This window comes from Pseudophryne corroboree, chromosome 6 (assembly GCF_028390025.1).
Source record: "Pseudophryne corroboree isolate aPseCor3 chromosome 6, aPseCor3.hap2, whole genome shotgun sequence".
NCBI lineage: Eukaryota > Metazoa > Chordata > Amphibia > Anura > Myobatrachidae > Pseudophryne > Pseudophryne corroboree.
The window spans coordinates 112,765,079-112,792,903 of NC_086449.1; the positions used below are offsets into that span (position 1 = coordinate 112,765,079).

Below are 27,825 nucleotides of genomic sequence, written 5' to 3' on the forward strand. Positions count from 1 at the left end.
TTCCATTACCGGTATTGTTATAATTACAGAAACAAAAGAGACAAAAAAGAAAAAATCCCAAAACATTTTTACGTGTCACCTACGCAATAATGACAACCATCCAGAAATCAAAATGTTTTATTGGTGTGTTTCTTTCACTCCACAAGTTGCGATATTCATTTTTTTTTTAACTTTATTTTTCATCATAATTTTTTTTCAGCCTTTTTTTTTGTAGATTTTTTTCTATGTACGATATCATGTTCAGTCTTTCGTACTCTTTTTTTTTTTTTTTTTTTTAGTTTTGTTCGCTTGTAGAATGGCGTTCGACCCATTTCTGGTTTTGGCATATGAAAAAGAAAATGAAGGAGGGAGAGAGAGGAGGAGTGGCGGAGAGGTATTTAACCCTTTTTCTCATGTCAGACTCAGGGGGTGGGTAGGTGGGGTTTGGCAGCAAAAGACAGCGACACAGCAGAAAGTGATGACATACGTGTGTACGGAACGTAATTAATGTGCCACAGATGTGTTCCTATCTGTTCTTTGATACAATGCCGTCTCTCTCTAATGCGGCAAAAGAAAGTTCCTTGAACCTAAACATCTATACATTAGAAGGTCCCTCCATTACAATGATCCCCTGTGAGGGGTCAGGTGTCTACCTCTGTCGAGGTGTTCATCTTAATGGTCCATTTAACTTTTTCCCTTCCGTGTTTGAGGTTTTTACATTAGTATCTATAGTGGTCATTTAAACCCATTTCACAAAGGGCTTTTCATAAATAACATCTTTATATTCATAGAGCCTTTGAAATAATTGACAAAAATAGTCTATATAAGTGCTGTATTGTGCCTGGGGCGACATGCAAATAGGTTTTTCTTAAGCCATCTTGGCAGTCAGTGGAATTGTGTCTCTGTCTAAACATTACAGAAAATATATGTGCAGGACACTTCTTGTCACTGTGTGGCAGTGCAGCACAACGGCTTCCCAGCTGCATTGCACAGAAGCTTCTCGAAGTGACTTCACGATTACAGCTCAATGTGAAAGAGATTTGTGGCCTGACTGGAAACAGGCTTTATAGTGCGGATTAGCAGAGTAGTAAGAACACATGATGTAGTGCTGCCCACCTATAACACAGAGTTTTCCCGGTGAACGTGCCAAAATGCTAATTAGTCCCTTAATTGGGTCTGAAGGCATTAAGCAGGAGTTTTGTTGTGTGAACCTTGTGTGAAAGATGTCCAGTTGTGTGCAAGAAAAGCAACTATGCCATACGACACGGAGTTCTAGCACTGGAGAAAACCGAACAACATTACGTCTGGAGACGCAACACCATTATTATCACTGCTAGAAAGACAAAAACTCACAGAGTCTGCACCTTGCAATGTTCCAGCCTCCACCTCTGTACCTAGACTCTTTAATATGGCAACTTCTACACTTCATAAATCTATTTATTTAGATCTGTATAGAGCAAACATAACGCAAATATATGATTGTATATATGTTTTGGCTTTAGCTGTGTGCAGCAACCACAGGAATGTAACCAAACGCCCAGCAAAACCTGTAGTGAGAACAAAGTGGCCAACATCAACCTTCACTTCAGATTGAGGCACCACAGGGGCAGGTAAAATGATTGTTACAATGCACCCTCAAATGTAATGCCTTATTGCACTGTTCCCTGTACTTCATGGCCTACGTATAGCAGCAAAGGGCCGGTACATCTATGTTTTTGTTTAACAGATTCTACAGGATTACTTCTCCTTTACTTTTGTTCTAGTGCCAGAATTTCGTGTTACCACCCATTTTGTTCTTGTATCATCCCCAGACCTTACAGCCTACCAGTACACATCTTTTATACTTTGTTATATAAAGTCTTGATGACTTTTCAATCATCACTGAGTGCTAATGTTTGTTTTCTTTTCAGACAGGTAGATAATCAAATATGAGGAGCCCACACAATTATGGATCTCTACATGCAAATGTAAAATAAATTAAGACAAAGATGGTAAAAAAACCAAACATAAAACATAAAAAGAAACTGCAAGGTAGCTGGAGACACAAGGTGGAATCTTTGGGACTGGCGAAGAGGATCACCCATGATCCTGTGGTAAAATGGACAGATAGTACGGCAAAGTGCCCGTACTAAATAAAGAAACATTGCAAAAGGTAAACACACAAATAAAAAATGCCCCCTACTGACCATTTCCGCACCTCTGATATTTGTTTAGGGAAGGGTGTAGGCGTCTCCCCTCATCTCTCCCTTCCCCCGTTTAGAAGTTCGTTATTTACAGTAGTCGGAAAGGACACTCGCTTCCCCCATTATAAGAGTTCCAATTGTCCTCAGTAAAAGAGGCAGGGGGTGTTTTGTGCTTAAAGAAAGAGTATGCAGGGCAGCTGTAAGTTCATTTTCACATATCATTGTTAAATTGTGTTGCCATCTTCCCCATAGCCATTACTATCTCCCTGGTACGTTCCTCTTCCTTGTCTTATGAGAATCACATACTTGTCTTGTCTGAATTGATAAAAAAGTCTCTTATCCTGTCTTTGGGGCAGGCAGAGGGGTTTGGGTGTGAAGAGAAGGCGGCCCAAGGAAGAAGTTCAGTGGTGAACGGAAGGCAGCACTTTCTGAAAAAGTAATAAACTTTTTCACATTGGTTCAATTTCCATTGTCTGCCACTTTTTTTTTTTTTTTTATGGGAGTGAGATTTATAACCTGTGACCTTACAAAAATCCAAATGCAAATTTCACAAATTTAGGCAACTGCTGACGTCTATTTTCTCATTGCTCAGCAGGACCCAGAGGCTGTTTGGCACCACTTATACAGCACTTGCGGGTAATCCCGTATCAGGGAGTCTCATTGCTTGCATCATTTGATGACAGCTGGTATTTCTAAAGGGTGGCCCACAACTATTATAGTGTAATCACTACCCCTGTCTGTCTCTTCTCATTCTGTGTTTATGTTGGCTTTGTAACAATACTGTAAATATCAGCACCAAACCTGGATCTTCTAGATGTTCCGGGGGTAGATTGTTCTGTTTCAAGAAGTATATTTTTGGCACCCAAACCCCTACCTGCCAGTGGTACCCCAAACAATGTACACAGATTGTAAATAGACACTAGCAATCAAGAGGAAGTCCAATATTTTACCTGCCTTCAAAACCAGTTGTCCATTACCCCAGGCAGTATCTGCCCCTATATAGATACCCCTTCCTCCCATCTGGCCCTGCTTTCTTTTGAAATGGAGAGGGAAGGCAGTAACTTTTTTTCTTTTTGCAGGGGAATAATGGGGTTGGCGACAGGGGTGGGCGAGTAAGTTCAGAGGCTGGTGATGAGCTGCATCTGCCCGTCGCCCTCGGGCACTGACCCTTCCAGACCCAGAAACCCCTGTGGCATCTGGTAGAAAGCTTGCAACTGCCCTCTGGGCACTGAACCCAGCCGGCCAGGGAAGTACATGGCATCTGCCCCCGTAGGTGGGGGTAAACCTTGGTGGCACGGCAGCATTTCCCCAGATGATGGCAGGCACGGTTCGGGGCTGCTGTCTGGGTAAGGAGAGTCTCTGAGGTTGGTCATGCTTGTGTAGAGTGAGTCACGATTGGGTGAGTCACGGGGGGCTGCCTCGGCTTCAGACTCCTCCAGATCACTCTGGTACAGGATAGACTGAGCTCTCTGTAAGAGAAGTGGCTCCTCCAATGCTTTGTACATGCGCTCCATCTCCAGTGTAGGAACCTCTCCACCTTCTGCAATGGCCCCTGACGTCACTTCCTCATCTCCCGTGTCTGTGTTCCCTGCGTGTGATTTGCCACGCAGGTTGCTATGCACAAGCTCTGAAATTATCATCTTTTCAAAGGCTGCGGCATCCGCAATGTTGCGCCGCCCCCCACCTTCTCCCAGCTTGGAAGGGTCAGGGGGGAAATCTCCAGCTCTGAGAGAATAGCTGTTATTGAAGTTACCGTTCAGTGGAAGAGGTGGGAGTGGGTCCTTGCCACATGGATCTCGGCTTAAGGTATGTTCTGTAGGAGAAATGATGATGACAATTAGTGACCGCTGCTCACATTTTTATTCCTGTCTCACTTATACAGCAAGTCTGACAACACTATGGAGGTAATTCCAAGTTGATCGCAGCAGGAATTTTGTTAGCAGTTGGGCAAAACCATGTGCACTGCAGGGGAGGCAGATTTAACATGTGCAGAGAGAGTTAGATTTGGGTGGGGAGTGTTCAAACTGAAATTTAAATTGCAGTGCAAGAATAATGCAGTCAGTATTTACCCTGCACAGAAACAAAATAACCCACCCAAATCTAACTCTTGCTGCACATGTTATATCTGCCTCCCCTGCAGTGCACATGGTTTTGCCCAACTGCTAACAAAATTCCTGCTGCGATCAACTTGGAATTACCCCCTATATACACTGAAAATTCAAATTAGTGTGACTGCCACCTTGGGCAGAATCTTTTCTACATGAAGAATGGAGAACGCATCAGATACAGCTCCGTAGGAAATAAGGCCCAAATTTATCAAGCCTTGGAGAGTGATAAATTGCACAGTGATAAAGAACCAACCAATCAGCCCATGACTGTCATGTTACAGGCTGTGTTTGAAAAATGACAGTTATGAGCTGATTGGTTGGTACTTTATCGTCGTGCAATTTATCACTCTCCAAGGCTTGATAAATCAGGTCCTTAAGTCTGGTAACATATTGGTTTGTTTAACACACCCGGAGTAGAGTATTTAGGAATGGAATGGAGAAAGGAACAATGCCATCACCTACACAACATTAGAGGACGCATGTTCATAAAAATATAAAAAATCTGAACTGAACTGAGTTTTGAAAGTTAATATGTAAAGTTACTTAAAAAGGGGATGTAGATATGTGACCATCGGTCACAATAACTCCCCCTGCATCCCGAAGCTTCACCATGCCGACTAGAAGGGATTAATCCACGACACCCATAGAGTGGGAATAGAACCTGTGCACCGAGCCGGCAAGGGGCATCGTTGTGCTCAACCCCCCCCCCCCTCCCCACCCCCGCCGCCATTCTGCGGACGGGATCCTGGCATCGGGATGCTGACTGCCGAGATCCCAGTCGCCGGTTATACGGTCTCAACCCCTTAAAAAATAGGAATTTAACCTACCGGTAATTCCTTTTCTCATAATCCATAGGGGATACTGGGATGGTCTAGTATCATGGGGTATATGGGGTCCATTGGAGCCTGGCACTATAAATTTCTTCAGAGTGTGCTGGTTCCTCCCCTCTATGCCCCTCCCGCAGACCCAGTCTAGGAAAACTGTGCCTGAGGAGACGGACATACTTTGAGAGGAGGAAAATAGACAAGAAAGTGATGAGAAATGAACTAGCACACAAATAACAAGAGGATAGCAACACTAACCACAACTTGAAAATAGGGACAGCAACAGCAGACCCAAACAAGAACAACACTTGCAGAAATAACGAAGCACAACGTTGGGCGCCCAGTATCCCTTACGGACTACAAGAAAAGGAATTACCGGTGGGTATTTAATTCTTATTTTCTCTAACGTCCTAGGGGATACTGGGATGGTCTAGTATCATGGGGAAGTCCCAAAGCTCCCAGACCGGTTGGGAGAGTGCTGCAAAACCGACTGACCAAACTGAAGGTCCTTTGTAGCCAAGGTATCGAACTTGTAAAACTGAACAAATGCATTCGAACTGGACCAAGTAGCAGCTTGGCATAACTGTAAAGCCGAGACACCCTGGGCAGCTGCCCAGGAAGAACCACCGGCCGCGTGGAGTGGGCCTGAACAGACCTCGGCAAAGCTGCTGAAGAGTAAGCCTGTTGGATCGTAAGTCTGAACCAATGCGCAATTGACTGCTTAGAAGCAGGACAACCAATTTTGGTAGCATCACAGAGAACAAAAAGCGACTCAGACTTCCTGTGACGAGCCGTTCTTCGGACATAAACTTTCAAAGCCCGAACCACGTCCAAGGACTTTGGCGTAACAGACGTTTCAGACACCACAGGAACCACTATCGGCTGATTGATGTGAAATGCTCACACCATCTTGGGTAAGAATTGCGGGCGAGTTCTGAGCACTGCTCTGTCTTTGTGGAACACCAGATAAGGGCTCTTACAGGACAAGCCCCGTAACTCTGAAACACGCCTCGCAGAGACCAATGCCAACAACATGACATGTCTTCCATGTCAAATACTTCATGTCCACCATGTGTAAAGGTTCAAACCAGTCCGATTGGAGAAAGGTCAGAACCAAATTGAGATCCCATGGCGCCGTGAGAGGCACAAAGGGTGGTTGAATACGAAGGACACCCTTCAAGAACGTCTGGACTTCTGGGATAACAGCCAACTGTCTCTGGAAGAAGACAGACAAGGCCGAGATCTAAACCTTGATGAAGCCTAAGTGTAAGAGTAAGAAACAACCTAGATGAAAAGCCAAGTAGAATACTGTCCAACCTCACACCAAGAAACATACTTCTTCCATATGCGATGGTAATGTTTTGACGTGACCATATTCCTGGCTTGAACCATAGTGGAGATAACCTTGCCGGGAAGACCTTTCCTGGCTAAAATCTCCCTTTCAACTTCCATGCCGTCAAACGTAGTCGCAGTAAGTCTGGATAGACGAACGGCCCTTGCAGAAGATCTTCTTGAAGTGGCAGAGGCCAGGGCTCTTCAAAGGGACATGGCTAGGAGCTCCGCATACCAGGCCCTGCGAGGACAATCTGGGGCAATCAGAATCGCCTGAACGCTTTCCCTTTTCAAAACTCTGGGAATGAGAGGAATTGGAGGGAACAGGTAGACCAACCGGTAAACCCACGGCGTCGTCAAAGCATCCACCGCTGCGGCCCGAGTATCCCTCGTCCTGGAAAAATAAAGCAGCAGCTTCCTGTTGAGCCGAGAAGCCATCATGTCGATTTGCGGGCAGCCCCACTGATGAATCAAAAACTGAAACACCTGCGGGTGAAGGCCCCATTTTTCCCGGGTGCAGATTGTGTCTGCTGATGAAATCTGCTTTCCATTTGTCCACTCCTGGAATATATATGGCCGACATGGCCCTGGCGTTGCATTCCGCCCAGAGGAATATCTTGGACACCTCTCGCACTGCGGCCCTGCTTTTTGTTCCTCCCTGTCGGTTTATGTACGCCACAGCTGTGGTGTTGTCCGACTGGACCTGTATAGCGTGATGTTGAAGGAGAGAAGAGGCCTGTAGAAGGGCATTGTAAATCGCTCTGAGCTCCAGAATATTTATGGAATGGAAGCCTCCTGAGGCAACCACCGTCCTTGGAACTGGGTCCCCTTGGTCACCGTACCCCCACCGCGGTTCCTCGCATCCTTAGTCAACAGAATCCAAACATGAACTCCGAAGTGTCAACCCTCCACTAGGTGGGAGATCTGCAACCACCACAACAGGGAAATCCTTGCTTTTGGTGAAAGGAGTATCCTCTGGTGCATGTGCAGGTGTGATCCAGACCACTTGTCCAGTAGATCCAGCTGGAATGGACGGGCATGGAATCTTCCATATTGAATTGCCTCGTATGAGGCTACCATCTTTCCCAGGAGGCGTATGCAAAGATGCACGGAGACCTTGGTTGGTTTCAGAACGGAGTGAACCACTGACTGAATTGTCCGTGCCTTGCCCATAGGAAGGAACACCTTCTGAGACACTGTGTCCAGTATCTTCCCCAGGAACTGAAGCATCTGCAAAGGTTCCAGTTGGGATTTCTGTAGATTGAGAATTCACTTGTGATTCCTGAGCAGCCGCGTAGTCAGGTCGATGCTTTCCAACAAATGTGGTCTGGACACTGCATTTATGAGGAGATCATCCAGGTATGGAACTATGTTCACTCCCATCAAACGGAGCTGGAGCATCATCTCCACCATCACCTTCGTGAACACCCTTGGTGCCATGGAGAGACCAAAGGGTAGGGCCCGGAACTGGAAGTGATCTTCCTTTAGTACAAACCTGAGGTAAGCCTGATGAGGTGGCCATATGGGGATGTGAAGGTATGCATCCTTGATATCTAGGGATACCAGGAACTCCCTTTCTTCCAGGCCAGAAACCACCGCTCTAAGAGACTCCATCTTGAATTTGAACACCCATAAGTACGGGTTTAGAGACTTGTGGTTCAAAATCAGTCGAACCGAACCGTCCGGTTTCGGCACCACGAACAGGCTGGAATAAAAGCCTTTGTTTTGAAGTAGAGGTGGAACTGGAACAATAACCTGCATGCGCTGCAGGCTTTGAATGGCTTCCTGCAAGGTAGCCCTTGTTACAGGTGAAGCTGGCAAGCTTGACTTGAAGAATCTGTGAGGTGGGAGCACTTGAACCTCCAACCGGTAGCCCTGGGAGATTAGGTCTCGTACTCAAGGGTCTCGGTAGAATTTCGCCCAAACGTGACTGCAAAAATAAGATTTAAACCTACGATAAATCTTTTTCTCGTAGTCCGTAGAGGATGCTGGGGACTCCGTAAGGACCATGGGGATAGACGGGCTCCGCAGGAGACATGGGCACTTTAAGAAAGACTTTAGGTATGGGTGTGCACTGGCTCCTCCCTCTATGCCCCTCCTCCAGACCTCAGTTAGAGAAACTGTGCCCAGAGGAGACGGACAGTACGAGGAAAGGATTTTTGTTAAACCAAGGGCAAGATTCATACCAGCCCACATAATTCACACCGTATAACTTGTGATAAACTAACCAGTTAACAGTATGAAAAAAACAACATAGCATCAGTCGGAGACCGATGAAAACAATAACATAACTCTTATGTAAGCAAAACTATATACAAGTCTTGCAGAAGTAGTCCGCACTTGGGACGGGCGCCCAGCATCCTCTACGGACTACGAGAAAAAGATTTACCGGTAGGTTTAAAATCTTATTTTCTCTTACGTCCTAGAGGATGCTGGGGACTCCGTAAGGACCATGGGGATTATACCAAAGCTCCCAAACGGGCGGGAGAGTGCGGATGACTCTGCAGCACCGATTGAGCAAACAGGAGGTCCTCCTCAGCCAGGGTATCAAACTTATAGAACTTTGCAAAGGTGTTTGAACCCGACCAAGTAGCTGCTCGGTGCAGCTGTAGTGCCGAGACCCCTCGGGCAGCCGCCCAAGACGAGCCCACCTTCCTAGTGGAATGGGCCTTGACCGATTTTGGTAACGGCAATCCAGCCGTCACATGCGCCTGCTGAATCGTGTTACAGATCCAGCGAGCAATAGTCTGCTTTGAAGCCGGAGCGCCAACCTTGTTGGCTGCATACAGGACAAACAGTGCTTATGTTTTTCTGACTCTAGCCGTTCTGGCCACGTAAATTATCAAAGCCCTGACCACATCAAGGGACTCGGAATCCTCCAAGTCTCGTGTAGCCACAGGCACCACAATAGGTGGTCCGCAAATCCGCTCTATCCATATGGAAAACTAGATAGGGGCTTTTATGAGACAAAGCCGCCAATTCCGATACTCACCTAGCCGAAGCCAAGGCTAACAACATGACTACTTTCCAAGTGAGATATTTTAACTCCACCGTTTTAAGTGGTTCAAACCAGTGCGACTTAAGGAAACTCAACACCACGTTAAGGTCCCAAGGCGCCACCGGAGGTACAAAAGGAGGCTGAATATGCAGCACTCCCTTCACAAAAGTCTTTACTTCTGGGAGAGAAGCCAATTCTTTTTGAAAGAAAATAGATAAGGCCGAAATCTGAACCTTAATGGAGCCTAATTTTAGGCCCAAATTAACTCCAGTTTGTAGGAAGTGAAGGAAACGGCCCAGATGGAATTCTTCCGTAGGAGTATTCCTGGCCTCACACCAAGAAACATATTTTCGCCATATACGGTGATAATGTTTAGCTGTCATGTCCTTCCTAGCCTTTATCAGAGTAGGAATGACCTCATCCGGAATGCCCTTTTCCGCTAGGATCCGGCGTTCAACCGCCATGCCGTCAAACGCAGCCGCGGTAAGTCTTGGAACAGACAGGGCCCCTGTTGCAACAGGTCCTGTCTTAGAGGAAGAGGCCACGGATCTTCTGTGAGCATCTCCTGCAGATCCGGATACCAGGCCCTTCGTGGCCAATCTGGAACAATGAGAATTGTCTGTACTCCTCTTTTTCTTATTATTCTCAACACCTTTTGGGATGAGAGGAAGAGGAGGAAACACATAGACCGACTGGAACACCCACGGTGTCACTAGGGCGTCCACAGCTACCGCCTGAGGGTCTCTTGACCTGGCGCAATACCTCTGCAGCTTTTTGTTGAGGCGAGATGCCATCATGTCTATCTGGGGCAGTCCCCACTGGCTTGCAATCTGTGCGAAGACTTCCTGATGAAGTCCCCACTCTCCTGGATGCAAGTCGTGTCTGCTGAGGAAGTCTGCTTCCCAGTTGTCCACTCCCGGAATGAACACTGCTGACAATGCGCTTACATGATTTTCCGCCCAGCGAAGAATCCTGGTGGCTTCCGCCATTGCCACTCTGCTCCTTGTGCCGCCCTGGCGGTTTACATGAGCCACTGCGGTGATGTTGTCTGACTGGATCAGAACTGGTAAGTCGCGAAGCAAGGTCTCCGCTTGACGAAGGGCGTTGTATATAGCCCTCAGCTCCAGGACGTTGATGTGAAGACAAGTCTCTTGACTTGACCAAAGACCCTGGAAGTTTCTTCCTTGTGTGACTGCTCCCCAACCTCGGAGGCTCGCGTCCGTGGTCACCAGAACCCAGTCCTGAATGCCAAACCTGCGACCCTCTAGAATAGGGGAGGGCAACAGGCGGCCCGCGGACCGATCCTGCCTGGCCCGCTGTGCCCCACCAGAGTGCAATGACAAGCGGCCCGACATGCCGCTTGTCATTGCACTGCTCTCAGACGCGGCGCCGCTGAGGAAATCCCGGTCACGTCACAGGGTCAGCTGACCGGGATTTCCTCTGTTATCATGCGCTGGGCGGCACGGGGGCGGGCACTGCAGTGAGCAGGAGCGGCGGCCGAGAAGCGGCGGGCAGTGAGGAGAGGAAGCGGCGGCCACTGAGGAGAAGCGGCGGGCAGCGAGTGGGAGCAGGAGAGGCCACATCAGCAGTGACTCCGGCCGGCAGCAGCGTGGATCATCGGACAGCGGGGATCGTCTGCCACTGTGACAAACAGGTAAACCCCCTGTCCAGCCAGCCCCTGGATCACTGCTTAAGCTGCCATATAGGTTTAGGGGTGGGGAGGGAGGGGAGTTAAAAACTGCAATATGGGTTTAGGGGAGGGGGGGGGGAAAGGTGGGTAGGGACTGTCTGCCGTAATGTGTAAAAACGGGGGCGCTGTCTGCCGTAATGTGTAAAAACGGGGGCGCTGTCTGCCGTAATGTATAAAAACGGGGGCGCTGTCTGCCGTAATGTGTAAAAAGGGGGCGCTGTCTGCCGTAATGTGTAAAAATGAGGGCGCTGTCTGCCGTAATGTATAAAAATGGGGGCGCTGTCTGCCGTAATGTGTAAAAAGGGGACGCTGTCTGCCGTAATGTGTAAAAACGGGGGCGCTGTCTGCCGTAATGTGTAAAAACGGGGGCGCTGTCTGCCGTAGTGTGTAAAAACGGGGGCGCTGTCTGCTGTAATGTGTAAAAAGGGGACGCTGTCTGTCGTAATGTGTAAAAAGGGCACGCTGTCTGCCATAATGTGTAAAAAGGGGGACGCTGTCTGCCGTAATGTGTAAAAAGGGCACGCTGTCTGCCGTAATGTGTAAAAAGGGATCTCTTTTTGAGTATTTTGTGTGTGGCCCTCGAATATTCGCTGGAAGTGTTAAGCGGCCCCCCAGCTGAAATAATTGCCCACCCCTGCTCTAGAAGGTGAGCACTCTGCAGCCACCACAGGAGAGATACCCTGGCCCTGGGGGACAGGGTGATCAACTGATGAATCTGTAGATGTGACCCGGACCACTTGTCCAGTAGGTCCCATTGGAAGGTCCTCGCATGGAACCTGCCGAATGGAATGGCCTTGTAAGATGCCACCATCTTTCCCAGGACTCGAGTGCAGTGATGCACTGACACCTGTTTTGGTTTCAATAGGTTCCTGACCAGAGTCATGAGTTCTTGAGCCTTCTCCATTGGAAGATAAACCCTTTTCTGGTCCGTATCCAGAATCATGCCCAAGAAGGTCAGGAACCAGCTGCGACTTCGGGATATTGAGAATCCAGCCGTGTTGCTGTAACACCTTCAGTGAAAGTGACACGCTGTTCAGTAACTGCTCTCGTGATCTCGCTTTTATGAGGAGATCGTCCAAGTACGGGATAATTGTGACTCCCTGCTTGCGCAGGAGCACCATCATTTCCGCCATTACCTTGGTGAAAATTCTCGGGGCCGTGGAAAGGCCAAACGGCAACATCTGAAATTGGTAATGACAATCCTGTACCGCAAATCTCAGGTACGCCTGATGAGGTGGATAGATATATGGGAACATGAAGGTATGCATCCTTTATGTCCAGAGATACCATAAAATCCCCCCCTTCCAGGCTGGCGATGACCGCCCTGAGCGATTCCATCTTGAACTTGAACCTTTTCAAGTATAGTTTCAGGTATTTTAAATTTAGAATGGGTCTGACCGAACCGTCCGGTTTCGGGACTACAAACAGGGTTGAGTAATATCCCCTCCCTTGTTGAAGTAGGGGAACCTTGACCACCACCTGTTGAAGATACAATTTGTGAATTGCATTTATCACTATCTCCCTTTCTGGGGGAGAAGTCGGCAGGGCCGATTTGAAAAACCGGCGAGGAGGCACCTCTTCGAATTCCAGCTTGTAACCCTGAGAAACAATTTCTATTGCCCAGGGATCCACCTGTGAGTGAACCCAGATGTGGCTGAAAATTCAAAGACGTGCCCCCACTGGGGCGGGCTCCCTCAGCGGAGCCCCAGCGTCATGCGGTGGATTTTGTAGAGGCCGGGGAGGACTTCTGTTCCTGGGAACTAGCTGTGTTGTGTAGCTTTTTCCCTCTGCCCTTACCTCTGGCAAGAAAGGACGCACCTCGTACTCTCTTGTTTCTTTGTGACCGAAAGGACTGCATTTGATAATGTGGTGCTTTCTTAGGCTGTGAGGGAATATAAGGCAAAAAATTTGATTTACCAGCTGTAGCTGTGGAGACCAGGTCCGAAAGACCTTCCCCAAATAATTCCTCACCCTTGTAAGGTAAAACCTCCATATGCCTCTTTGAGTCGGCATCACCTGTCCATAGGACTCGTCTAGCAGAAATCGACATAGCGTTGATTCTAGAACCCAGTAGACTAATGTCTCTTTGAGCATCTCTCATATATAAGACAGCAGCTTTTATATGTCCTAGGGTCAATAAGATGGTATCCTTATCCAGGGTTTCAATTTCCGCTGATAAGGTATCTGTCCATGCTGCTACAGCGCTACACACCCAAGCCGACGCAATAGCCGGCCTGAGTAAGGTACCCGAATGTGTGTAAATGGACTTCAAGGTAACCTCCTGCTTGCGATCAGCAGGATCCCTGAGGGTAGCCGTATCTTGGGATGGCAGCGCTACCTTCTTGGATAAGCGCGTCAACGCTTTGTCCACCCTAGGGGAGGATTCCCACCGTATCCTGTCCGTTGGCGGGAAAGGATACGCCATAAGAATCCTTTTGGGAATCTGCAGTTTTTTGTCTGGAGATTCCCAAGCATTTTCACATAACTCGTTCAGCTCATACAAGGATACCTCAGGTTTCTTTCCCTTATACATGTGTACCCTCGTGTCAGGGACAGGGGGTTCCTCTGTGATATGCAAAACATCTTTTATTGCAATAATCATATATCGAATACATTTAGCCACTTTTGGCTGTAACTTTGCATCATCGTAGTCGACACTGGAGTCAGAATCCGTGTCGGTATCTGTGTCTACTATTTGGGATAGTGGGCGCTTTTGAGACCCCGAAAGTCCCTGCGACATAGGGACAGACATGGGTTGACTCCCTGGCTGTTCCCTAGCTTCTGCTTTGTCTAATCTTTTTTCAATAAATTTACATTAGCACTTAAAACATTCCACATATCCATCCAGTCAGGTGTCGGCGTTGTCGACGGAGACACCACATTCATTTGCTCCTCCTCCTCCTCAGGAAAGCCTTCTACCTCAGACATGTCGACACACGCGTACCGACACACCACACACTCAGGGAATCCTCTTATCTGAAGACAGTTCCCCCACAAGGCCCTTTGGAGAGACAGAGAGAGAGTATGCCAGCACACACCCAGCGCTATATGACCCAGGAAAAAACACACACAATATGTTTACCTAGATAGCGCTGTATGTATTTTGCGCCAAATATGTGCCCCCCCCCCCCCCTTCTTTAAAACCCTCTTTCACCGTGGATAAGCAGGGGAGAGTCCGGGAAGCTTCCTCTCAGCGCTGTGCTGTGGAGAAAATGGCGCTGGTGAGTGCTGAGAAAGAAGCCCCGCCCCCTCAGCGGCGGGCTTCTGTCCCACTCAAATATCTAAAAACCTGGCTGGGGCTCTTTATATATACAGTGCCCAGCCGTATATATATACTTTTGCCAGAAAACGAGGTTTATTGCTGCCCAGGGCGCCCCCCCTGCGCCCTGCACCCTACAGTGACTGCCGTTTGTGTGTGCTGCGTGGGAGCAATGGCGCACAGCATTACTGCTGTGCGTAACCTCAGTGAAGATCTGAAGTCTTCTGCCGCCTCTAAAGTCTTCTTTCTTCTCATACTCACTCGGCTTCTATCTTCCGGCTCTGCGAGGAGGACGGCGGCGCGGCTCTGGGACGGACGGCGAGGGTGAGACCTGCGTACTGATCCCTCTGGAGCTAATGGTGTCCAGTAGCCTAAGAAACAGAGCCTAACATTAAAGTAGGTCTGTTTCTCTCCCCTCAGTCCCTCGATGCAGGGAGTCTGTTGCCAGCAGGCTCCCTGAAAATAAAAAACCTAACAAATATACTTTCTTTCAGGAAACTCAGGAGAGCTCCCTGTAATGCACCCAGTCTCCTCTGGGCACAGTAGTAAACTGAGGTCTGGAGGGGGGGCATAGAGGGAGGAGCCAGTGCACACCCATACCTAAAGTCTTTCTTAAAGTGCCCATGTCTCCTGCGGAGCCCGTCTATCCCCATGGTCCTTACGGAGTCCCCAGCATCCTCTAGGACGTAACAGAAATTTTAGGTGCGCACCCACCTGTAAATCTTCCCGAAGCTGTGGCCAACCATCAGGCGGAGGGCTTGAAAGAGGCAGAGCCTGAGCTCTGCTCCAGGAAACCTGCGGCCGCTGGGCTGCGTGGTTTACCTCGGCTTCCTCTTGCGGCGTTGGAGGCACCTCTGGCCTTGCCCCTAAACCTGGTCACACGAAAGGACTGCAGAGAAGGGCCGGGGTAAGCACGTCTAGCTGGAGGAGCCGCTGATGGCAGATAGGTGGACTTACCTGCCGTCGCTTGTAAAATCCACTGGTTGAGTTCCTCCCCATATAGAGCCTCCCCCGTAAAGGGAAGATTCTCAACACTCCTTCTGGAATCAGCATCCCCTGACCACTGCCGCAGCCATAAGGGCCACTGCCACGTGCCGACAGGGCCATAGCCGTAGAGCGTGTATTTATCAGACCAATCTCCTTGATTGCCTCATTCATGAAATTAGCAGAATCCTGAACATGCTGCAGGAGCGTGATAAGCTCATCTGGAGGCATAGTGTCAAATCCCTCAATTATATTACCCGTCCATTTAACAATGGCTCGTGTAATCCAACTACAAGCAATTGTGGGTCTTTGAGCAACTCCCACTGCTGTATAAATGGATTTGAAGGTAGATTCAATTTTACGATCAGCAGGGTCTTTTAAGAGATAGCTTCCGGTACTGGCAGCACGAGCTTACGTGACAGCCTGGACACAGAAGTATCCACTGTAGGAGGATTTTCCCACACCTTCCTATCCTCAGGGGGAAAAGGAAATGATGTCAGTAACCGCTTAGGTATCTGAAATTTCTTATCAGGATTAACCCATGCTTGCTTAAAAAGCGTGTTTAATTCTTTTGAGACTGGAAACGTAGCAGTAGACATAGGTTTTACTATTTCCGTCTTTTTATTACCTCCCGAATGGAGTATATAAGACCTTCCACTCCCTGAGACAGGGTACCATCTCCTTTATCAGCTTCCACCTCCCCATCCTCCAGTTCTGGCATATCGTCATCTGAGTCAGACTGGAGAACATGGGGCAGTGTGCGTTTCTGTGAAATAAGCATAGGAGGCTGAGAAGCTGGCCTCTGGTCAGAATTTTGCAACATAAAATCATCCACAGATTTTTTTAAATCTTGCCTCTCTTGCCTGGCAGCAGCCAGTTCAGATGATATGATTGTTATCATCCCTTTAATTGAGTCCAGCCATGCTGGCTCCTGAGTGCTGCTCCCTTGTGAAGGAGGGCTACACTGAGCACACAACAGTGATACCCCTGGGGGAGGGGAAAACTTTGTGCTTGCGGACTGACATATTACCCTTTTGCCTGACATACTGAACAGCAGAAAACACACACAGGAACAGGTGAAAACACAGTAACCCAGATAGTCTGTGAGGTTGAGGGAGAAACCAACACACCTTGCGTCTACAGCTAAAGCAGTGCTTTGCCGGGCTGTAACTAGGAACCTTATACGAGGGACTCAGGATATTACATATACATATAGTATATCACTCCACCCCACTACAAGCCCCCCTGGTACCAAACAAGATGCTTTTGAGGGTCTTTGGAGGAGCAGCGCTTCTCTGCATGCAGCCTGTCTGTGAAGCAGCAGGAAATGGCGTCCGAGCTGCTGGTCCCGCTCTCCGGGAAGCCCCGCCCCCTTAATGGCGTGCGGTGTTCCCGCATTATATATACTGGCAGGGTTACAATTATACATAGAAAATGGGGTTAAAACCCCTTTTCAGCGTCAGCGCCAGTTTGTGGGCTTTTAAGATGGACAACAGCAGCCCCTCTCTGAGCTGTGTGCCCACCGCACTAATGCCGCCAGCGGAATCGGGGACACGCTAACCGGGACCCCGATTCAGTACTCACCACCAGTGCTTCTTCAGCTCAGCAATTAGGGGTGGCAGCATGCTGTGGGGGAGAGCACTCACCGCTGTGACGAGCGAAGCAACCCCCTTCAGGAGCAATGTCCTGTCAGCGGGGATCCAGACCATTAACCCTAGTAAGAGGTTGGTACCGTCCCCCCCCCCCCCCCCCCCCTAAGTCCCGCAACGCAGGCAGACTGGTGCCAACCAGTTCTGCCTGAAAACAACAAACTAAAATAAATTTGAAGTAAAACTCTCTGGAGCTCCAGATAATGCATCCGGTTCCTTGGGCACATTTTTCTAAACTGGGTCTGCAGGAAGGGCATAGAGGGGAGGAGCCAGCACACTCTGAAGAAATTTAAAGTGACAGGCTCCAATGGACCCCATCTATACCCCATGATAGTAGACTATCCCAGCATCCCCTAGGATGTTAGAGAAAGTTACTGTTTAAATGTAACAACTGACCAGCTTCCCTGCTCATTGACAGTATAAGGGACCCGATTCATGTTTGTAAGGAATTACCTGCTGTGTAATTTAGTCTAATTAAAATTCTAATGCAGCAGGAGGCGTCTGTAGGAGATAGACGCCTCCTGTTAGCAATAGCGAGGATCCGAGTGCTGCGTCTGAGGACACAGCCTCGGATCATCATTGTGACCATCGGTCATGATTCGCGATGGTTACAGGCACTGGACAGCCTGCGTAAAGGAACGGCATAAGATCCAGACACTGGGGTCCAGGAAGTCTGCGTCCGGCGACACATACGATGGACCTGTCAAACCTTCCAAATGGGGGCAACACATACCCATTTTGCCATGTATCATCCCCACTCCGCCCGCAAAACGCTGCAGCATGTCAATTATAATGCGGCTGACGGGGGGCTGCTGCGCGACATTGCTAGACCCATACTTGTACGGAATGTGTCTTGCACTTGTGCAGACCCCCAAACATTGTATTTGTACGTAAACCATCAAGTTTTTGTACAAATAAGAATCAGGCCCCAGTACCATTACAAACACCCCTTGTTAATTTATTAAATTAACCGATTGAAGATGCTGTCAAAGTAAATTTATTAATATTGTGTAAAATCAAATTTCAATGTATTTAGTTGTATGTGTCCCTTTTCCTGTCACACTGGCATTCTGCAACCATTGCCCCATTAAAGGGTAACTTTGTACAAAATGTATTTTAGCTAAAGAAAATCATTATGCTTGTTACTAAACATGAATAGGAAATAACTCCTGATGCATGACATAGGACGACTTCCTGAAAGTGCCAGTTCCAACTATAGAAACACACTGTTGCTGCCATTTGACAGATAGGTTGTGAATAATTGACAGGACTTTTTCTCAGGGTTACTTCTATATATTCAAAGTAATTCCAAGACATTACCCTAAAATGCATTTGTCTAGCTCTCCTCAGTATAGGGAAACCAAATATGTATATTAATAAATATCTTAGGAAATTATAGGGACACATATAGAGATGTATTGTATTTTTCATACGGAGACCAATAACCAAACAGTAGCTGCACCAATCCGCCAGCTCCTTCACAACATAGTTACATAGTTACAACAACAACAAGCCTTGGTTCAACGCCCAGCTCAGGCAACTTCGTCGGGCCAAAGAGGTGGCCTATAGCAGCAGTGACAGAGCACTATACAACCGAACTAGGAACTCTCTGACTAAAGAAATTAGGCTAGCAAAAAAGTGGTTCTCGGACAAGCTCTCCACCAATGACTCCGTATCTGTATGGAAAGGAATGCAATCCATAACCAACTACAAGAAAACATTGAAATCCACAACCATGCACCAAGAACTAGCAGACGAGCTGAACAACTTTTATTGCAGGTTCACAAAAAAAGTCCCCTGCGACCCAAACAATCACCTCTATGATGCCCCGAACACCGATGGCCAACTCCAGGCACTGCAAGTCGCCCAAAAAAAGGTGGAGGCATTGTTCAAAAGGGCCAAACCCAGGAAAGCTTTGGGTCCTGACGTAGTGTCACCATCTGCCCTAAGAGCATGTGCGGGTCAGCTCGCCCCCATATTCAGCAAGATCTTCAACAAATCGCTGGAGCTACAGAAAAGATCATCAAATTCGCCAATGACACCACCGCCATCGGCCTCATCAAGGACGGGGACAAACTGGCCTATAGACAGGAAGTAGAACGGTTGGCCCAGTAGTGCAGCCACAACAGCCTTGAGCTCAACCCCCTCAAAACTGTCGAGATGATAGTGGACTTCAGGAAGAAGTCAGCTAGTACACCTCCGCTAATGATTGCTGACAGTGTGGTTTCGCTAGTGGGCTCCTTCAAGTTTCTAGGAACCACAATCTCCCGGGACCTTAAATGGGGGTCCAACGCTGATGCCACTGTCGGGAAAACGCAGCAGAGGTTGTTCTTCCTCAGGCAACTAAGGAAGTTCAACATCCCACAGAAGCTTCTGCTCCTCTTCTACTCCGCGATTGTGGAGTCGGTACTGTGCTCCTCGATACTGCCAGTGCGAGGGACAGATGCAGGCTCCAAAAGGTGGTCAGAACAGCAGAGAAGATCATCGGGGCCGACCTTCGCTCATTCCAGGACCTGTACCTGTCCAGAGCTACACCCCGGCCATAGCATGTTTAACTTGCTTCCTTCAGGCAGGAGTTACAGGGCCATCCCTGCCAGGTCCACCAGAAGCCTCAAAAGTTTCTTTCCCCAAGCGGTCCGCCTGCTGAACTCCTGAACATTGACTGACTAGACGTACATGTAACTCACTTGTGTCCCTACGGTATTCCTAGCTGTATGACTTTACTTGCCCTCTCCCACCTGCTTATATGTTACCTACTTGGCTGTTGTATAGCAAACCGAAGACAAATTCCTAGTATACGCAAGTATACCTGGCCAATAAAGCTGATTCTGATTACATAGTGAGGTTGAAAAGAGGCAAAATGCCCATTGGGTTCAACCTGTATTTTGTGATAAGCTGTTCATATTATAATGCATCTTACCACTCCCAGATTAATGCCTTTTTTCGCAGCCATGCGATCGGGTCCGAACAGCACATGCGCATGCACCGCAATGCCCAGGCACGTCGGCCGTCGGCGATCGCCGGGCAGCGACAGAACTTATGAAGAAAGCGATCGCACCGGCGATCGCAAGAAGACTGACAGGAAGAAGGTGTTCGTGGGTGGCAACTCACCGTTTTCAGGGAATGTCCAGGAAAACGCAGCCAATTCCAGGGAGGGTTCCTAACATCAGCTCCGTCCAGGATCATCGCAGCAGCTGAGGAAGTCCTGAGCTGTGCAGAGACTGCACAAATTTTAGTTTGTGCAGCTTTCTGCACAAGCGTTCGTACCTCTGCACAGCGATTACCCCCTCCCCTGTAGGCAGCGACTACCTGATCGCTGCAGTGCAAAAAATAGCCTGCGTGCGATCAGGTCTGAATGACCCCCAATGCCAAATGCTATAGCCCTGGATACTTTTTCCAGTTAAAAATTTGTCCAATCGGTTTTTAAATGCATTTACAGAGTCTGCCATTATTACCTTCTTCTTATTGCCTTTACCGTGAAGAACCCTTTCCTACGTTGTGTACAGAATTTTCTCTCCTCTAGCCTCAGCGAGTGCCCACGTGTCCTATACAGAGTTCTTTTAATAAACAAATCCCCTGCTAACTCCTTGTAATGACCCTTTACATATTTGAAGATATTAATGTCTCCTCTTTTCTAGTGTATACATATTTAACCTAGTAAGCCTTTCCTTGTACTCCAGTGACTCTAACCCTTTAATCAATTTAGTAGCTCACCTTTGAACTCTTTCTAGTTTCTAGTTAATATGGTGCCCAAAATTGAACACAATATTTCAGGGGCGGACGTACCAATGATTTGTACAGCGGCAGGATTACTTCTTCGTCCCTTGTCTCAATGCCCCGTTTTATGCATGCGAGCACTTTACTTGCCTTTTTTGCAGCATTTTGACATTGTGTACTGTCATTAAGCCTATTATCTATGAGCACCCTCAAATCTTTTTCCAGTTACCCCTATTATTTCCCCATTTACGACGCATGTGTGTTTTTTGTCCCAAAATGCGTAACCTTGCATTTTTCTATATTGAACCTCATTCCCCATTTAGACGCCCAGGTTTCAAGTTTAAAACCGGTATGGTGTTACCACATACGATGTTTGCAAATGTAATTTTTTCATAAATGGGTTAGAGAGGTTTCCAGAAAAGGCTACTTATTCACATCCTATCTGCGAAATAGCAGAGTGTTTCTGACGTTTAAACACCCGATTTGCGGCCAAAGTCCTTTTGCAAGAATCAGGAGCAAGTCAGCTAAATTTCAACAATTTGATTTTGACAACATGAATTCTGATCCCCAGCTCAGGGCGTTGTAACTTGGTATTGTACTGGAAATTATCACTGTGATCACAATTATAATGTAGAAGTAGGATAAATAATAATACTTACTGGGATCTCTGAAACTTCCTATTATAGAGAAAGAAGGGGGAGGGAGACAGAGAAAACACATTAGATAAAAAAGCAGGAGAGGACAGCAAACAAGGTGACTGGCATGCAAAGTGTGTAAAGAGAATATTACATTACACAAGGAACATACAGTACCATAAATATACATTTACTTTACAGTAAGGAGCTATTTATAACATTCACTAATAATTATCTATATGTTTCCAAAAGCTATCGCTGATATAAGGGTCTGGAATATGATGGAAGCCTTATTTCCTATGTGCTAAGATTTAATTTAAGTATAATCAAAGTCTAATTATTGACCTCCTTGTAACTGTCGGCTCCTGAAATACTGGGTGATCTCCTGAGCACCTGAGACTGACAATCTACCTGATGTTTGGACAGAGGCCCAGATTTATCAAGGCTTGGATAGTGATAAATTGCACGGTGATAAAGTAACAACCAATCAGCTCCTAACTGTCATTTTACAAACACAGCCTGTAACATGGCAGTTGATTGGTTGGTACTTAATCACTGTGCAATTTATCACTCTCCAAGGCTTGATAAATCTGGGCCTGAATAAGATGTGATGCTCCAAGCACCATGGCATGATGTAATGTTTTGCGTTAACACACTGCAGTGGGCAGAGCATATGGATGCTAATGGTGTTGCAGTGGGCGGTGTGTGATTATGCAAATTGTGTTGGGTCTCCTGCCTGACCTCATGGAGCTTCCCTTGACCTCATGGAGCTTCTCTGTTTGTGGGAGGTAATAGGATTTTAATTACCTACCGGTAAATCCTTTTCCCGTAGTCCGTAGAGGATACTGGGGATCCATTTAGTACCATGGGGTATAGACGGGTCCACTAGGATCCATGGGCACTTTAAGAATTTCATAGTGTGGGCTGGCTAACCCTCTATGCCCCTCCCACCAGACTAGGAAACTGTGCCCGAGGAGACGGACATACTTTGAGAGAAGGATATAAAAGGATAGTGGGGAGATTCCGAACCAGCACACACAAACAAGAGGAAAGCCAAGCTAACCAAGCTTGGAACAGGAACCGCAACAGCTGAACCAAGCAACAATACTTAACCAAGTAACAGTGCAGGACAAACAAAGCACCGGGCGGGCGCCCAGTATCCTCTACGGACTACGAGAAAAGGATTTACTGGTAGGTAATTAAAATCCTATTTTCTCTTACGTCCTAGAGGATACTGGGGATCCATTTAGTACCATGGGGAAGTACCAAAGCTCCCAAACTGGGTGGGAGAGTGCTGAGGGTCCTGCAGAACTGATTGACCAAACTGAAGGTCCTCAGAGGCCAAAGTATCGAACTTGTAGAACTTAGCAAACGTGTTAGAACCTGGCCAAGTAGCTGCTCGGCAGAGCTGTAAGGCCGAGACACAGCAGGCAGCCGCCCAAGAAGAATTTTGGAATCGGCAATCCTGCTGTGGAATAAGCATGCTGGATAGTGAGTCTGATCCAGCGTGCAATTGACTGCTTTGAAGCAGGACACCCAATCTTATTGGGATCGTAAAGAACAAACAGTGAGTCCGATTTCCTTTGACGAGCTGTTCTCTTTACATACACCTTCAAAGCGATCACAACAGCCAAAGACTTTGAAGTAACAGAGGTGCCGCTAACAACCGGAACCACAATGTGTTGGTTGATGTGAAACGCAGACACCACCTTAGGAAGACATTGCTGACAAGTCCTGAGTACAGCTCTGTCCTCATGGAAAATTAAAAAGAGTCTCTTGTGAGAAAAGGCCCCCAGCTACGACACACGTCTTGCTGAAGCCAAGGCCAACAGTATGACGGTCTTCCACGTAAGATATTTTCCGTTTACCTCCTGTAATGGTTCAAACCAGTCCGATTGGAGGAACTGCAGCACCAAATTGAGATCCCAAGGTGTCGTGGGAAGCACAAAGGGAGGCTGGATGTACAGAACACCTTTCAAGAATGTCTGGACCTCGGAGAGAAGCCAATTGTTTCCGAAAGACAATGGACAAGGCCGAAATCTGGACTTTAATGGAGCCCAGATGTAGGCCACATCCACACCCGACTGCAGAAAAAGCAGGAAACGTCCCAGATGAAATTCCACCACAGAATATTTTCTGCTCTCACACCAAGAGACATATTTCTTCAAAATACGGTGGTAATGTTTAGACGTAACCCCCTTCATGGCTTGGATCATAGTTGGGATGACCTTGTCAGGGATGCTTCTCCTGGCTAGAATCAACCGTTCAACTTCCATGCCGTCAAACATAGCCGTGTTAAGTTTTGATAGATGAACGGGCCTTGTTGCAGAAGATCCTTGCAAAGCGGTAGAGGCCACAGATCTTCCAGGAGCAACTCCAGAAGGTCCGCGTACCAGGCCCTTTTTGGCCAGTCCGGAGCAATGAGAATTGCTTGAACTTTTTCCCTTTTTATTCTTTTCAGAATTCTTGGGATCAGTGGAAGTGGAAGGAACATGTACACCATCTGATAGACCCATGGAGTCATCAGAGCGTCCACTGCCACTGCCTGTGGGTCTCTCGACCTGGAACAATTTGTGGACATCCCCATTGACGTGTCAAGCACCTGAACACCTCCGGTTGAAGGCCCCACTCTCCCGGGTGCAGATTGTGTCTGCTGAGGAAGTCTGCTTTCCAGTTGTCTACTCCCCGAATGAAGACCGCCGACAACGCCACAGAGTGTTTTTCTGCCCAGGGGAGAATTCTTGATACCTCTGACATTGCTGCTCTGCTTTTCGTTCCGCCCTGTCGGTTTATGTACCTCACTGCCGTCACATTGTCCGACTGAACCTGAATGGCCCGATCTTGAAGAAGATATGAGGCCTGCAGAAGGGCGTTGTATATAGCCCTGAGTTGCAGAATGTTGATTGGAAGGATGACTTCCTGACTTGACCATCTTCCTTGAAACTGCACCCCCTGGGTGACTGCTCTCCAACCTCTGAGGCTTGCGTCTGTGGTTAGCAGAATATAATTCTAAATCCTGAACCATCGGCCCTCGATTAGATGAGAAGTCTGTAGCCACCACAGAAGGGAGATCCTGGCCTTTGGTGACAGATAGATCCTCTGGTGCATGTGAAGATGCGATCAGGACCATCTGTCCAACAGATCCAGCTGGAAGGGCCTCGCATGAAACCTTCCGTACTGAAGCGCATCGTACGAGGCCACCATTTTCCCCAGAAGGCAAATGCATAGATTCACCGATATCCGGGTTGGCTTCAGGACATCCCGAACCATCGACTGGATTACCAATGCATTTTCCAACGGAAGAAAAACTTTCTGCGACTCTGTGTCCAGTATCATTCCCAGAAATAAGAGCCTCCGAGTTGGCTCTAAGTGAGATTTCGGAAGATTTAAAATCCACCCATGACCCAGGAGTAGTTTAGTTGTGAGACCAATGCTGTCCAACAACCTTTCCCTGGACGGTGCCTTTATCAAAAGATCATCCAGGTACGGAATTATTTTCACTCCCTGCTTGCGAAGAAACATCATCTCTGCCATCACCTTGATGAACACCCTCGGTGCCGTGGAGAGACTAAATGGCAGGGCCTGGAACTGGTAGTGACAGTCCTGTAGTGCAAAGTGTAGATAAGCCTGGTGAGGCGGCCAGATTGGAATGTGAAGGTACGCATCCTTGATATCCAGAGATACTAGGAATTCCCCCTCCTCCAGACCTGAGATCACCGCTCTCAGAGACTGCATCTTGAATTTGAACACTCGTAAGTACGGGTTCAACGATTTTAGATTCAAAATCGGCCTTACCGAACCATCCGGTTTCGGTACCACAAACAAATTGGAATAATATCCCTTGTTTTGGAGATCAGGTGGCACTGGAACAGTGAACTGGGTCTGTACCAGTTTTTGAATGGCATCCTGTAAGGTTATACTTGCCTCTTGTGAAACTGGTAAGCCTGATTTGAAGAATGTGTGAGGTGGGAGCTCCTGAAACTCCAGTCTGTAGCCCTGGGAAATAAGATCTATGACCCAGGGATCCTGGCATGATGTTGTCCAGATGTGACTGAAATTTTTTAGTTGGGCTCCCACCTGCCAGTCTTTCAGACATCATGGTCCACCGTTATGCAGAAGGCTTTGAGGAAGCAGAACTGGGGCTCTGTTCCTGGGAACAGGCAGTTGCTGGTTTGCGTGGTTTACCTCTAGCGCCTCTGTTGGCTGTAGAAGATCCTCTGGCTTTGCCCTTAAACTTGGCAGTCCGAAAGGACAGTAGAGTAGGGCCTGAGTAGGTCTTCCTGGTTGGAGGAGCTGCAGAAGAAAGATATGTGGACCTACCTGATACTAATGGATACCAGGTGGGCGCTCAATACCACAGATGCAACCTTTTTTAAAAACCGTTTATTAACAAAGCATAATGTAATACAATAAAAATAATAAAGATAAGAATTAAAAAAAATAAAAATAATAATAACAAAAAAAAAATGTCCATAAATTAGACCAAGATAAGATTATCTAATATCTCAAACTAAAGCGTATACTTTCTCTAGTGTACATGAATACAAATATTATAAAAAAGAGGGTTTCCCTGGTAATCAAAGAAATTTAATATAGCACTTAAAAGTAGTCACTGGTGCTAATATAGGTGGAGACTTTCAGAATTATTCAGTCAGTCTCTATCACTTTATCAACAGCCCACAATGAAATAAAGTAATCCTCCAGCTGATTAGATCAATAGGAGATGCCGTGCATAAATGTATCCTTAGCTGCCATGGACTATAACAATAACGGTTGATGTCCATCCACTGTGCAATCCGCTGACAACTAAATAAAGTCAATATGCAATAGATATGCAATAGTTTGATTTCGTTCTACTCACTGCACAAATAGTAGATGTCCTCGCGACAGGTATTCAGATGTAAAAAGCCGCTTTATAACACCCTCAGCACGGGTGAAGTGGCTCTCAGCGGCACAGTGTGATTACTTGCCGTTGCTGGTCATGCGGCACGTTGTCAATGCAGAAAGCCGCTGTAAGGCACCTCCAGCACGGGTAAGGACCACCAGGTCAGGAAGAGGAACTCGACAAGTACCTATTGCAGGACATAACTAAAATGGCATTAAAAGGAGAGGTAATAATCATGGGAGACTTTAATCTTCCTGGTGTAAACTGGGAAGTGTCTGTTGCTAGTTCCACTAGAAGTAGGGACATTTTAAATTCCCTTCAGGGAGCATCCCTCCACCAATTGGTGAGGGAGTCCACTCGGAAAGACGCTATATTAGACTTAATACTTACAAATGGAGACAGAATATCGGATGTAAAAGTGGGTGAAAACCTGGGATCCAGTGATCATCAAGCAGTATGGTTCAGCATAAAGACAGAGACTGACTTATCCCATACAAAAACAAAGGTGTTGGATTTTAGGAAGGCTGATTTTGTAGGGATGGGAAAATGTGTAAGCGATTCTTTGGCAGAGTGGAGGAACTTGGAAGCCGTGCAGGAGAGGCGGGAAACATTAAAATGTGCAATATTAAAGGCAACAGACCTTTGTATCAAAAGTGTTAGGAAAAACACAAGGAAAATGAAGCCAGTGTGGTTTGCAAAAGAAGTAGCAAATATTGTGAAAGCAAAAAAGATGGCTTTTAGGAAATATAAGCAGACCCAAAATAATGAAGACAAAGAGATATATCTTGTTAGACAGAAGGATACTAAGAAGGTAATCAGATGTGCAAAGGCACAATCTGAGGAGAAAATGGCCCAGTCAGTGGGTAAAGGAGGCAAAACTTTTTTTAGGTATATAAGCGAAAGGAGAAAAACAAAAGGCGGAATAATAAAACTAAAGACAGACACTGGGAGTCTTGTTGAGGGAGACAATTTAATAGCAGATCATCTTAATAATTATTTTTGCTCAGTATTTACTACTGAAAGAGAGGGGAAGGGGCCACAGTTAAGTAGCAGGGATATTCAGGAAAATGAAACAAGTACATTTACAGAGGAGAAGGTCCTAACAGAACTCTCAAAGCTGAAAGTGGACAAATCTATGGGGCCAGATGGGATACATCCAAGGATACTAAAAGAACTTAAAGAGGTGCTGGTAGCACCATTGACAGAATTATTCAACCAGTCATTAGCTACAGGAGTAATTCCAGAGGACTGGAAAAGAGCAAACGTAGTCCCACTGCACAAAAGTGGAAGCAAGGAAGAGGCAAACAACTACAGACCAGTGAGTCTTACATCAGTAGTAGGGAAATTGATGGAAACACTCTTAAAAGAAAGAGTTGTGGATTATCTCAAATCCGGCAATTGACAGGATCCCAAACAGCATGGATTCACTGGGGGGAGATCATGTCAAACAAATCTTATTGACTTTTTTGACTGTGTGACTAAAGTGATGGATAAAGGTGGAGCCATGGATATAGCTTATCTAGACTTTAGTAAGGCTTTTGACACTGTTCCACATCGCAGACTGCTAAATAAACTTGAAAGT

General features: G+C 47.0%; 1 protein-coding gene and 1 long non-coding RNA gene across 4 annotated transcripts in view; one reads left to right on the forward strand and one right to left on the reverse strand.

The window, feature by feature from the left end:
* Positions 1-1,972, forward strand: part of LOC134936595 (uncharacterized) — a 27,667-nt gene extending 25,695 nt beyond the window's left edge. Inside the window, exons 2-3 of the long non-coding RNA XR_010180522.1 lie at positions 1,482-1,589; positions 1,890-1,972. This is a non-coding gene — a long non-coding RNA (uncharacterized LOC134936595). The remainder of the gene's footprint in view (positions 1-1,481; positions 1,590-1,889) is intronic.
* ADGRL1 (adhesion G protein-coupled receptor L1) overlaps positions 102-27,825 on the reverse strand; it is a 486,786-nt gene continuing 459,062 nt past the window's right edge. For all 3 annotated transcript variants that reach the window (XM_063931701.1, XM_063931699.1, XM_063931700.1), the window contains 2 exons: positions 21,383-21,400; positions 102-3,975 (listed from right to left, as the gene is read on the reverse strand). In XM_063931701.1, the coding sequence (XP_063787771.1) occupies positions 3,281-3,975; positions 21,383-21,400 (713 nt within the window). In that variant the 3' untranslated portion in view covers positions 102-3,280. The remainder of the gene's footprint in view (positions 3,976-21,382; positions 21,401-27,825) is intronic.